General features: G+C 45.8%; 1 protein-coding gene across 2 annotated transcripts in view; it reads right to left on the bottom strand.

The window, feature by feature from the left end:
- Window positions 1–12699, bottom strand: part of LOC139049037 (uncharacterized) — a 70842-nt gene that overhangs the window by 35111 nt on the left and 23032 nt on the right. The window contains exons 6-8 of one of the 2 annotated variants that reach the window (XM_070524119.1): window positions 12593–12628; window positions 6643–7365; window positions 4065–4088 (exon numbers count right to left, since the gene is read on the bottom strand). In XM_070524119.1, coding sequence (XP_070380220.1) covers window positions 4065–4088; window positions 6643–7365; window positions 12593–12628 — 783 coding nt within the window. The remainder of the gene's footprint in view (window positions 1–4064; window positions 4089–6642; window positions 7366–12592; window positions 12629–12699) is intronic. The other variant, XM_070524120.1, reaches the window with a different exon arrangement.

Genomic DNA, 12699 nt, shown 5'->3' with positions numbered 1-12699 from the left:
ACTGCGGCCACTCGCTGTCAAAGTGCTGGCGCGAGGAAGCGCGGCAGCAGCGGCGAGCGAAGTGACCTTCGTGCTGTCTATCGCTCCGACGCAAACTGAGCGTCGAGAACACAGCACACGCAAAGCTACGAGCCGTCGGCCATTCCAGACTGTGCCCCCAAAGCTGATCGCTTTCAAGATAAAGTCAGCGCGACCGTGCCATGCGCAGTTGTTACCGAAGTAAAACGCCCCCCCCTCCGCCCTTTCCCTCCCCCGATGCCGCGCACGCGACGGAAGACGGCGCGCTTGCTCCCCGCTTCCTTCCCTCGCGCGCACGAGACTGAGCCGGGATCGTCGGCTCACCCTCGCCCGCTTTCACTCGCACATACAGCATACGGCGCGGCGCGACGGTGTCATCGCCCTTGGACTTTTTACATAACATCACGGCGACGGCGACGGCATAAATGCGCCTGGAGTGTCCATACAATTTGCCATCGCAACAAAAGCTAATGCAGATCGCGAGCACCGTAGGAGTCAGTCAAAGCAAAAGCTGCAGTGCGCCGGCAATGGTAAACGGTGCGTCTCCTCGACCGACTTTCACAACTTTATTCATTTATTTAGTTCATAAGCAGACACCAAGCTTGTGCAGGGTAAATAAAATAGAATATTAGATCACGAGAAATAAAACAATGCTAATATAACAAAATGCTGCAAGAATGCAGTAATAATGTTGATACAAAAACTAAACAATGCTGATACAAATTTATATAAAGGCGAGTCATTCCAGGCATTAATGGTGCGTGGAAAGAAACAGCATTTAAATAGGTTGGTTCGGGGCAAACTAGGGGGTTAGAGCATTTTGGTGATGCTGTCGAGTAGGTCTCTTTATTAGTGGAGTTAAGTATATTGCCGGGTCGAGTGCCAGTTTGTTATTAAGCCGAGTCATAATTTTTTTCGAGGCGATTAAAGTGTAGAAATACCATTATACCTCATTAGTTCAGTTGGAGAGCCGAATGTCGAAAATTTGCTGTAAGCAAACCGGATAGCCTGTCTTTGGATTCGTTGAATTTTCTTTATGCTACATTAATTGCAGGGATCCCGATAATACAGGCGTACTCGAGCTTCGGTCGAATTAAATAGTAGTAAGCGAGTAGTTTAACAGAGAATGGGGCGTGTTTAAGCTTGTATTTGAGAAAGCACAACTTACGAAAAGCAAAGAAAGATATGTTTTGCTAATGAAAGTTCCAGGACAGCTTGCTGCAAAGGATGACACCTAAATATTTATGGTTAGAAACTTAAGTACAGAAGAGCCTAGCATGTAACTATAAGAGACACAGAGATGTTTCTTGCGGTAAATGGGAAGAGAAACACTTTTTTTCAGAATTCAAGGTCATCCCCCTTCGAGTGGCCCAGTAGAAAATTTTACTGAGGCTATCATTCAGATTGTCTTGGTCACTGTTGTGGGTAATTTCTTTAAAAAAGACCCAATCATCTGCAAATGGTCTTATTTGGGCGTTCGACTATACATCAACAACTTCGTTCACGTACAGGAGGAACAACAAAGGGCTTAATACAACTTCCCTGTGGTACCCCAGATGAGAGTGGAAGACGGGTCGAGTGATGCCTACCTGCATCTTTGAACTGTTCGTGATTGTGCAAGTATTCAGCGATCAAGAAACCAGTAGTTTTGGTACGCCATACTTTCTTAGCTTAAATATTAGCTTGAAACGAGGTACCTCATCGGAAGCTTTACTAAAATCCATACAGAACTAAATCAATTTGGTTGTTGTGTTCAACAGAAGAAACTAAAGTGTAAATGACCGCGCCACTAGTTCTTTTAGTGTTAAGTATCCCCTTCTGAAACCATATTGAGAGTTGGTTAGAATTTTATTCTCTTCAAGAAACTCATTGAACGCTTTTGATAAAGTAAGCTCAAACAGTTTACAGCAAGTCGACGTTAGCGAGAAGGGGGCGGTAGTTGACGGGGCGGCAATGAGCAATGCCTCGCCACCGCCTGCCAAGGCGGCTGGCAAACGCTGTGAACAACGACCACAACATCTAAACCTCCGGACGATGCAGTTTCTTCTTACACAAGTTGCTAATGGCAACCAGCGCCGAAGCTTCGCGTGCCAACATCAGCGCAATATACATGCAGCCTAGCGAGAAGAGAAAGCAGTTTTCAGTGAGTTCCATGGGCTGCGACTTGGCGCCATCAATTTCACCGCTCATCTTTAGGTGCACGTGTCCAGACTTTGGCCTGACTGGTAACAGGCGTGCTGGAACGTCTGAGCGCAGGCGCTTCTCCGGGCGCATGCGTATGGCCAGAGCTTGGCTAGTGAACTTGAGTGAACTGTAGCGTGAAATGTAGTGAACTAGAGTGAACTGTAGAGTGAACTTTAGTGAACTAGAGTGAACTGTAGAGTGAACTTTAGTGAATTAGAGTGAACTGTAAAGTAAACTTTAGTGAACTAAAGTGAACTGTAGAGTGAACTAGAGTGAACTGTAGAGTGAACTTTAGTGAAAAAGAGTGAACTGTAAAGTAAACTTTAGTGAACTAAAGTGAACTGTACAGTGAATGGTAGTGAACTTTACTGAACTGTAGAGTGAACATTAGTGAACTAGAGTGAACTGTAGAGTGAACTTTAGTGAACTGTTGAATGGACTTTAGTGAATTAGAGTGAACTGTAAAGTAAACTTTAGTGAACTAAAGTGAACTGTAGAGTGAAATAGAGTGAACTGTAGGATGAACTTTAGTGAATTAGAGTGAACTGTAAAGTAAACTTTAGTGAACTAAAGTGAACTGTAGAGTGAACTAGAGTGAACTGTAGAGTGAACTTTAGTGAAAAAGAGTGAACTGTAAAGTAAACTTTAGTGAACTAAAGTGAACTGTAGAGTGAATGGTAGTGAACTTTACTGAACTGTAGAGTGAACATTAGTGAACTAGACTGAACTGTAGAGTGAACTTTAGTGAACTGTTGAATGGACTTTAGTGAATTAGAGTGAACTGTAAAGTAAACTTTAGTGAACTAAAGTGAACTGTAGAGTGAAATATAGTGAACTGTAGGATGAACTTTAGTGAATTAGAGTGAACTGTAAAGTAAACTTTAGTGAACTAAAGTGAACTGTAGAGTGAATGGTAGTGAACTTTACCGAACTGTAGAGTGAACGTGAGTGAACTAGGGTGAACTGTAGAGTGAACTCCAGTGAACTAAAGTTAACTGTAGAGCGAACTTTAGTGAACTAGAGTGAACGTAATTACGAAGACTCACTACAAAGTGCACAACTGATCATCCTATCGTGCACTTCAGCATTCCTTCGACGTAGTCTAGATAAACGTGAAATTGAGAGCGCAGTTCGCGAGTTCTGCACATTTCTCTCTCAGCCCGACGTAAGTGATTTCGCCTTGCTTTATTTCCACAATTCCCTACCTGCGCGACATCATCTCCAACCTACATTTCCTCTCGCATTGATCATAGCCGTAAGGTTGGAATAATTCAATGCCACACCAGAACCTGTCACGAATCATTTATTCCTAGGAGCTCTCAGAAATTGAACCACCTTCCTGGCGCAGTTGTCGCAATCAAGGACAACTCAAAGTTTCGTTCTGCCTTATCAGACTTCATGACTCCCATATACAATTAACTAATCAATTTTTCTGTAATAACTAACCACCTTTCGCTGTTTTATTATTTGCTTATGTATATGTTTCTTACCCACTCCCCTCTGTACTTCAGTCTTGAGGATACAACAAGATAAAATGAAAATAATTATTCACAGTTATTTGTAGTCCGTGGCTGCAGGGTTTGTATCGAGAAACTGTAGTGACGAATTTGAAGCTGGAATTCCTCATTACAGAAAACGAGCGTTCATGCTAACACGGGTGAACGATGCTGCCTGTTGCGCAAAATCCAACCACGTGATTGAAAATAACGTTTCACGGCAGAAAAGAAAAAAAGGGCCCTCAGGCCCAATTGAGAGAAGAATGCTGTTGGTCGACGCACGTGGCAGGTATAAGTCATCACAGGGAGCAATATTGTGCGACATGAGTAGCATATTGTAAATCGAAATAAGAGCAACATTCTTACGTGGGGGTTTTCCCGGTCGCGATGCTGAAAAGTAAAAAAAAAGATACTCAAATCAAGGAAACGAAGGGCTCTCGTTTGCGAGTTTAATATAACGTGCAATAACATAAAAAAAAGAAATTGACACTCTAAAATGTGCGAAGGGTAATACAACGTCATAGATATCACGTATACCAAGGCTAGCAACAACACGCCCCTCAACACGCCTAAGCATAGAGCAAAGAAGTTAGAAGACTCTTAAGCTTCGCCTTTGAGAGCGGAACGCGATAGAATTCAAAGATCCCTGATCGCTTCTCACGCTTCCCGGCAACTGCAGCTTACGTAACCGTAACGTTTACAGGGAAGCGTTGGCGACGAGCGTTATACACGAAGGCGAGCTTTCTGGTAGAAACGCGGCTTCTTGCATGGGCCGCGGATTTGCGGAGGCAAGCGCCATCTGGAGCGTTTGCAAGGAACCGGGCGCGTCGCTCTATGAATGGTAGAAACGCTGGAAAAAGGCGTTTGTGTTTGAGTTTTCGCGTAACATAGTTATGTTTTCTCGTATGTTCGAATTACAGTCCGACGCTATCATGCCTATAGCTTGTGTGCAAGCCGTACTTTACGATTTTTCCGATTAATTTTAGTTTGAGAAATTCACTTAGTTCAGTAACGTCTCTGCGCTACACGGAAGGCCTGCGCGGTTGGGTATGCGTGGTTCGGAATAATTTTTCGCGTTAGGACGGTCGACGCTGAACGTGGGACGCCGAGGCCAGATTTTCTGCGACAGGGAGTTCTTAACGCTGTCCCGTTAAACGACCGCGTACTTCTGTGCATATTTAGCATTCTCCATTTTGCTGTTGCTCCCATACAGGGCGATCATTTATCAGTTTTATGAAATTTTTATAAATCGCCTGTGGCAGGAGCATAATTCTTGTCGTTGAGCTGGGGCGGGTATTCTGTAAGAGTCCACCTAGCGGACTGTCCATTTTGGCCGCTGCTGATTGGATGCAGCTGTACAAAGTAGGAGGAGACGCGAGCGGCCCTAGCCAATCACCAGCGGCCGAAGTGGAGAGTCCACTAGGTGTACTGTTACAGAATACCCCTCCTGGAGAGGCGGACATTTCTAGCACGAGAAACCGAAACGCACATTCGACCGATTAACGTAAACCCTCTAATTAGCTTCTCAATTATTTACTTTACGGCACATGTTGGAATTTGCGAATTCATATCGTAGGTGAGAATGCAAGATGTATCCACTTTAAATGTATCTCCAGGATGGTATCAGTTACGAGGTATTATTTCCCAATGTGGGGGGCGAGATACATGGACGTTCGAGTTTGCTTTTGTGCTTCAATGCACAAAAGAGCGTTCCTCTGAAAAAGAAACTGGAACACTCAGTAACGCAGGGTTTTGGGCGTGTTGGTATGTCATGACGGGGCTTATAGAGCACGAAAAGACGAGGGCACAGAAAGACGCACGTACCACGTCTTTCTGTACCCTCGCCTTTTCGTGCGCTATAAGCCTCGCCGTAACTGGAACAAGAGTGCATATGCTACGGCGAGTTTGTTGACACATATGTCAAAACTGGCGCCATTCTCGAAATTCCTTATAGAGGTGGAGACGCCTTGCAAGCTCACCAGCTGCTATTTGCTAATTACAATATGTACCGGAAAGTAAGATAGCCAAGAAAAGTTAATTAGCGAGTTTAAATTAGTTTCATATGCGTTTTGATTTCTCGTTCAGGTAATGTCCGCCTGTCTGAATAATCCAACTCAAAGACACAAACTATGTGATATGCGACAGTCGATGTTTAAAAATTCCGGAAAGATAAAGAATGATCACCGCGTAGAAGCGCCTCTGCAATGTATATTCGAAGGCTCCGTGGACCTCGTCAAGCTAACGGTCGTCGCCTTTAATCCAAACTGATTTGAACGTACATATCACTGTTACCCTCCACGCGATTATTGGCGCGGCTAAGGCAAGCACATGTTCAGTTTTGCTAAAGCTGTGGCGTCCTCTGGTAGGGCAGAAATAAAAATACTTTTAAAATAAAATACGCTGCCCGGTGGCGTCTCTACTTGGGCCTCAGGCTTACGCAAAACGGAAACCGCTAATATGAAATATAGCAACGAGACATAGCGCTAACTCTTTATTGCCCGCACGAGATAAGGCTATAGGCGATGCTTGATTTCACTCTATTTCCTGCTGAGACGACGGGCATCAAGTTACAAGAGCAAATTAAAATCGCAGCAGGCTGTCGTCCGAGAGGCTGCGGTGACGTCATGCAACCACTCTGAAGACGCGCATGCACACAACGCGTTTCACGGTAACGCACCGCGGTGGAGTATCACGTGACACGCAAAGGTAAAAAGCTTTCAAAAGGTGTTCGAATCCGTGCCCGTTCCTCCGAGCGTCATAAACAAAACCCGAAGGCTATGCTTTTTGTAGGCTGCATGCGCCGCAAGTGATATGCAGAGTCGGAAACACGTCGTAACCGCCACGCTTTGGGCACAATTTATTACAAAGCACGAAAGACGAGACAAGAGCGGCACCGCCGACTGAATGCGGCCTTTACGAGTATAGAAGCTCCGCATGCACTTACGTTCTCCCGGAAAAGGTGTTGTCGTAGTCGGTGTCGATGGCGTCGGTGACGTTGGCTTCGGTGTCGTTGGCTTCGGTGTCGTTGGCTTCGGTGTCGTTGGCCTCGGTCTCGTTGCCTTCGGTGTCGTTGGCTTCGGTGTCGTTGTTGGCTTCGGTGTCGTTGTTGGCTTCGGTGTCGTTGTTGGCTTCGGTGTCGTTGTTGGCTTCGGTGTCGTTGTTGGCTTCGGTGTGGTTGTTGGCTTCGGTGTGGTTGTTGGCTTCCGTGTTGTTGGCCTCGGCGTCGTTGGCTTCGGCGTCGTTGGCTTCGGCGTCGTTGGCTTCGGCGTCGTCGGCTTCGGTGTCGTTCGCCTCGGTGTCGTTGGCCTCGGCGTCGTTGGCTTCGGCGTCGTTGGCCTCGGCGTCGTTGGCCTCGGCGTCGTTGGCTTCGGCGTCGTCGGCTTCGGCGTCGTTCGCCTCGGTGTCGTTCTCCTCGGCGTCGTTGGCCTCGGCGTCGTTGGCCTCGGCGTCGTTGGCTTTGGTGTCGGTGGCACTGGCATCGGCGTCGGTGGCGCCCTGGGCGTCCTTCTCGGGGTGGACGGCGCGACGGGCCGTGATGTGGTAGGGGCCACGGGAGGCGCTTTCGGTGGGACAGGCCGTGGTGTCGACGGAATGGTCACGCGAGGCGGTCTCGGTGGTGCTACAGGAGGGTCGGTCGCTTGCGTGCTTGTGACCACCGCCTTAGCAGCTGCGAAGTTGAACGGGACAACGATCGACCCGAAGGCATCAGATGGCCCGCGGAGTGAAACAAGGCGGCGTCCGAAGCTGCGAAACGGCATCTAAATTCCCCATTGGCCGCTACGCCATGCTACGAGCGCATCTCGACAAGAGCAAAGCGAGCGAAACGGCGTTGCGTGAGGGGAGAGGGCGTCGCCGCGACGCCACGTCACCAGCTCGCCTGGACGGAGCAGCTACCTCGACGCGAGACCGCGGAGCGAGATGGCGGCGTCGTCGGCGAGGCAGTCACGTGACGCGCGCGGGCGGGTGCCGCCGTCCCCCTCTCGGAAGCCGGCGCGTCTTCCGTATCTCTCTCTCTCTCCCTATCAATCCCTCCGCCCCCTCTCTCTCACTTCCATTGGGATTAGCTGCCTCGCGCGCCTCCCGGCCCTGGTGGCAGCTGCTGCTTCCTCGGTCTCTCGTCGCGGAGGACGTCGGTGGCATACAGAGGTGGGAAGGCTGCTGCTGCTTCTTTCTGGCTAGGGCAGCCCGTACAGCCATGGTACATTACTGGCAACGCAAAACTCTAGTTACAGGACCTCTCAGCGGCGTTCACTTGAGCATTAACTTATAAGGAATGCTTAGGCGTCCTCGGATTTGTTCAGGTTTACAGTGTTTTTGATAACGCTACAGAAGCTTACGCCGTTCCCTAACGCATTTGTGTAGTGCGCTGCGAGACGAAATGAAGAGAAACGGTATTTTTGAGCTGTTCGGTTTGAAAGACTTGATATACACGGTACGCCACTCACGCGAGCCACATTATGGGGCGCGGTATTCCGGTAAACCTATACTCCGTTTCAGACATCAGGTGCAACGCTGTGGAGGCCAGAGAGACCTTATTGCAGTGGCTACGTCCGCACTTAGAAATAGTTTTATGTTCTTGATCGTAACTGTGCTGAACTGTTCTCTGTATGGGCTCAGTATTGAATTAAATGTGTTTAATTCTTCGAAACAAACGAACTGTGCTATAAACTTCTATTTAACGAGTTCGTTTAGTTCAGTTTGTTTTTCATTGCGTTTCTTTTCGGGCTTTTTTTTATTGGCAGCCCGTCGCGGCAACCTCACGCGCACGCTCGCCGAGTGTACACCTTTGGTGCGCAGCGAGGCACGGACGCAACGCGCGGAGTGATACATTGTCGTCGCCGGACTTCTTGCGTAGCTTCCACAACGTTGCACACCGGACGCCTTATTGCGCCGTTTGCTCTGAGGCGCGGTGATCGAGCGCTCTAGGAAAGAGTGCAGACAACTGTGAAGGTAGTTTGTGTCGTCTAGGGAAACACCCGAATGCGTCAGAGCGAAACTTTAGAATTTTTTTTGTCACATTTCAGGGAAGGCGTTTTATTATTATTTATTTATTTACAGCATACTGCAGACCCTAACTGGGTCCTAGCAGGAGGGGCAACACGAAAAGAACGACACTAACAACTGCAAAAAGCAAAGCAAATTACATTGCAGTAATGAGAATATATAAACAATAGTAGGAACAGAAAACAATAACTCTGCAACTGTCAATAAGTAATTTCGTCCAAGGCATCAATACTGGTTTTGTTTAGGGGCTGGCGAATATTCGACGTTTCGAATACGAATTGAATATTACAACGTAACAATTCGTATTCTAAAAGTGAATTAATTATTCCGCACTTTCGACTATCGAAACTAACCTAATGTTTCGCAGAAACAGGCTGTTAGTGTGGTTATACTGTTCTTTGCCTGCTAAACGAAGTATCGCAAATTATCAGCAGCGAAGCAACGACAAGCGTCTCCGAAGCAACGCAGAAACAAAATGAGTATTATGCAACTTTGCTTGTGGCTTCACGGCTGAAGCCTACATGAGAACCTATGATTGCTGCCTGCACCTGATGTCATTCAGTGTTTATGGCGGTCTATAGTCATGTGGCAGGTTTATATTTTATACCACAGTCAGTGATGTTTACCTCACAACAGGCCCTATTACACGTGTCTACGGCACACAGGCCCTTTGGCCAGCTTTTTCTGTTCTCTTTCCACAACATCCGATTTTTATTTGGCACCCATTTACTTAGCGCCTTTGGAAAGCTAGCCATGCCGCAGCTATTCATTCTTGCAAAGATTGTTTGCGACCAGGCTTTAAAGATCATCATTATCAATCTCGTCATTATAGAGTAACAGAAAGATACATCGCACATTTGGGTGTTCTGTTTACTACTGGACTGCAGTGTACTATGGCTATAGTACTAAAGATAATTCTTGAACCCTAATTGGAATGGCTGACAATCCTGCATGTGATGTCTGCTGCTGCGGTGAAAACAATGACCCATCTGTTGAGCCGCAGTCCTCAATTTGAAAGAACAAAGACAATCTATGTCGAACGCATTCAGCAGACTAGATGCATCCCCAGCCGCGTGAACAGAAAATTCTGGAACGCCGTCCCGACCGATAATAGTGAAGGCACTTTTGTGCTTTCTGAGGACTGACTTGTGGGAGCGCCTCACACTGACCGCATTCCCTTCTCTCCTTCTCTCTCTCTCTCTTCATTCTTTCTAGTCCTTTTTCCATTCCCCCAGCGCAGAATAGTGCTTAACATCCCTGCCTTCCTTTTTATCCCTCTCTTTCTTTCTAATTTAGTATTGTCAGTGCAAAAGCTATTAAACTATCGGCAGTATCAATAGTAGGCAAACTATAGTTCTGCGTGACACATGTGCCTAACCAATTACGTGTAATTAACTACTCGCCAGATTAGTTGCGCAGAATAGATAACCGTTGGCCCATTAGGGTGACAGAATGGGTACCAAGAGAAGGGAAGCGCAGTAGAGGACGGCAGAAGACTAGGTGGCGCGACGAAATTAGGAAATTTGGGGGTGCTAGTTGGAATCGGTTGGCGCAGGACAGGGGTAATGGGAGATCGCACATAGAGTCCTTCGTCCTGCAGTGGACATAAAATGGGCTGATGATGATGACTATGACGATGACGACGACGATGACGACGATGATGATGATGATGACGATGATCAACTACTTGCCGTCAGTTACACTTTCTGGTTGTTTTCGCAATTTAACTTTGTTACTGTGTTTACTCGGTAACGATCGCTGTTCTTTAAATACATTTTTTACCTCATTAACCAATTACATGTGACCAGTGAGTTCATTGACGAAACAAGCTGTAACAGGAAACTCAGCTACAAGCACTTCAATTTCGGCGTGAACTACAGTAGGATGCCGCGGTGTCCAATCGACATTGTCCAAAGGGATGAAAAGGTGTGCATGAGTCACCTCCTTCCTACAACTAATTAGCGCTGTACTTTGGGTACGGCTAGATGACTTGAACATAGCCGGTTTGCACTTTTGCGCGCCTCTGTCGGAAGCTCTTTTAAGCGGCCTTTATAAGCGTCAAAAGCTGCTACTGCTCATTGATTTGTTGTTTAGTGCAGTCTATGAGTTCTTTGATATACACTGTGGAATAAGTTTATACCCTTAAAACTGAATGAGGGCATAAATCTGTTCATAACTCACACCCTTATACCTTTATTTTGTTTTTGTAGATAGAATTATTTGCCCAATAAACATGCATGTTGCAACCAGACTGATGCGTAATTTTACACAGTTAAATGTTGCAATTGTAGCATAAGAACAGTGTTGTTAGGAATGAATAATATGCAGCTTTATTTTATTTACGTTACATATTTGTCTATCTATTCGAGGAACGTGAACGTCTGCTGAAGTTGGTTCTAATTTCTCGTTTAAGTCTAAACGTCAGGCGAGTGAAAAGGCGCTCCAGAGGGAGCTCCACGATATGTTGGACGACCAATCGATCGAACAGACGCTTGTGCGCACCCGAGTGATTTCTCCTCTTCGAGTGTAATCCTGCTCAAAGCGTAGAATTCTGCTGCAACAGCGGATTAACAAACCCGCGTTAACTACAAAATAAAATATCCTAAATGCACGTAACTTTGTCGCCGAGTCTACGTAGTTTTTTTGCGAAGTTGCGGCCGCAAGCATATTTATTGCAGTTTATGTGAAATATCTCCGAAACCTGTTTTTCTCCAACTTTTCGCTGGACTTCCAATCACACGTAAGAGAGCTCGGCATTAAATACGAGCTAAAACAGGAATAATTTCAAAAAAGCAAGAAAAAAGAACTGTATTAGCGTCTGAAGTGCACTATGCATGTATAGCGAGTTTAGTTTCAGATGTGCTCTGTTGAGTGTCTTTCTACAGTGTTGCTATACGCTGATACTGTACGGAGAGCACGTTCCAGTCAGGCAAATGGTTGCCTTTAGCCGTGTCCCCTAAGACAGCCTGTAATAACGTGTCAATAAATCATTCAAAAAAAGAAAAAAAGACACGAAATTTAGACCGCTGAATCTCGTGATCTCGCTGGTTAAAAGACAGCAGGCGCATACCTGAAACACGCGCCCTAAGGGCAAAATCTTGCGACAACGTGTTTTATAACTGCAAAACACAAAATGTCAAACGCAAAGATGGCGGCGTTATGAACGTTGCAGTGAAGCGGAAGCCTCCCGACCCAATCTTGACGCAACGATACGGTATTGCACCTGAACTTGTGACGAAGCAAAATGCATCACCAACTTCGTCCACCGGGAGAAATTTGAGCGCGAACGAACCGGAAGTGTCATTTGTTTTGTACTGCGTTAACGTTGTTAGAGACTTGTTCTTTCATCTTCACCACCTACCATTTGTATAATTTCTCGGTGCACTTTTTTTTGCTACTTCACACAATCGTTTTGTTTCATTTATCGCGTTATCTATATTGTTAGATATTTGTTCTTTCATATTTACTCGCTAACAATGTAAAATTGCTTAGTACTCCTTTTTTTTGCTAATTACCTGTATCCTCCCCTCACGCAATACTCCTTCGGGAGCCTGTGAACTAACTAACTAACTAACTAACTAACTAACTAACTAACTAACTAACTAACTAACTAACTAACTAACTAACTAACTAACTAACTAACTAACTAACTAACTAACTAACTAACTAACTAACTAACTAACTAACTAACTAACTAATTATTAATTAATTAATTAATTATTTATTTAACTACCTAACTACCTACCTACCTACCTACCTAACTAACTAACTAACTAACTAACTAAATAAATAAATAAATAAATAAACCCGGCCCGGTCGTTCACGCAACACCGTATCGCAATACAGTGGAATGAAGGCCATTGTAATATGCGACTTCGAAGTTGACATACTTGTCGTATGTGGCGATCGAGGCTTAGCCGCTGCTCCTAGAACGAAGATAAGTGCAAGAATGAGCCAACATCATCGATCATGGGTAGGATAAAAGGTTGAATAACTG

This window comes from Dermacentor albipictus, chromosome 8 (genome assembly GCF_038994185.2).
Source record: "Dermacentor albipictus isolate Rhodes 1998 colony chromosome 8, USDA_Dalb.pri_finalv2, whole genome shotgun sequence".
In the NCBI taxonomy this organism is placed as follows: Eukaryota; Metazoa; Arthropoda; class Arachnida; order Ixodida; family Ixodidae; genus Dermacentor; species Dermacentor albipictus.
The sequence above is the reverse complement of the archived record's forward strand: the minus strand, read 5'-3'. Positions and strand labels throughout refer to the sequence as shown.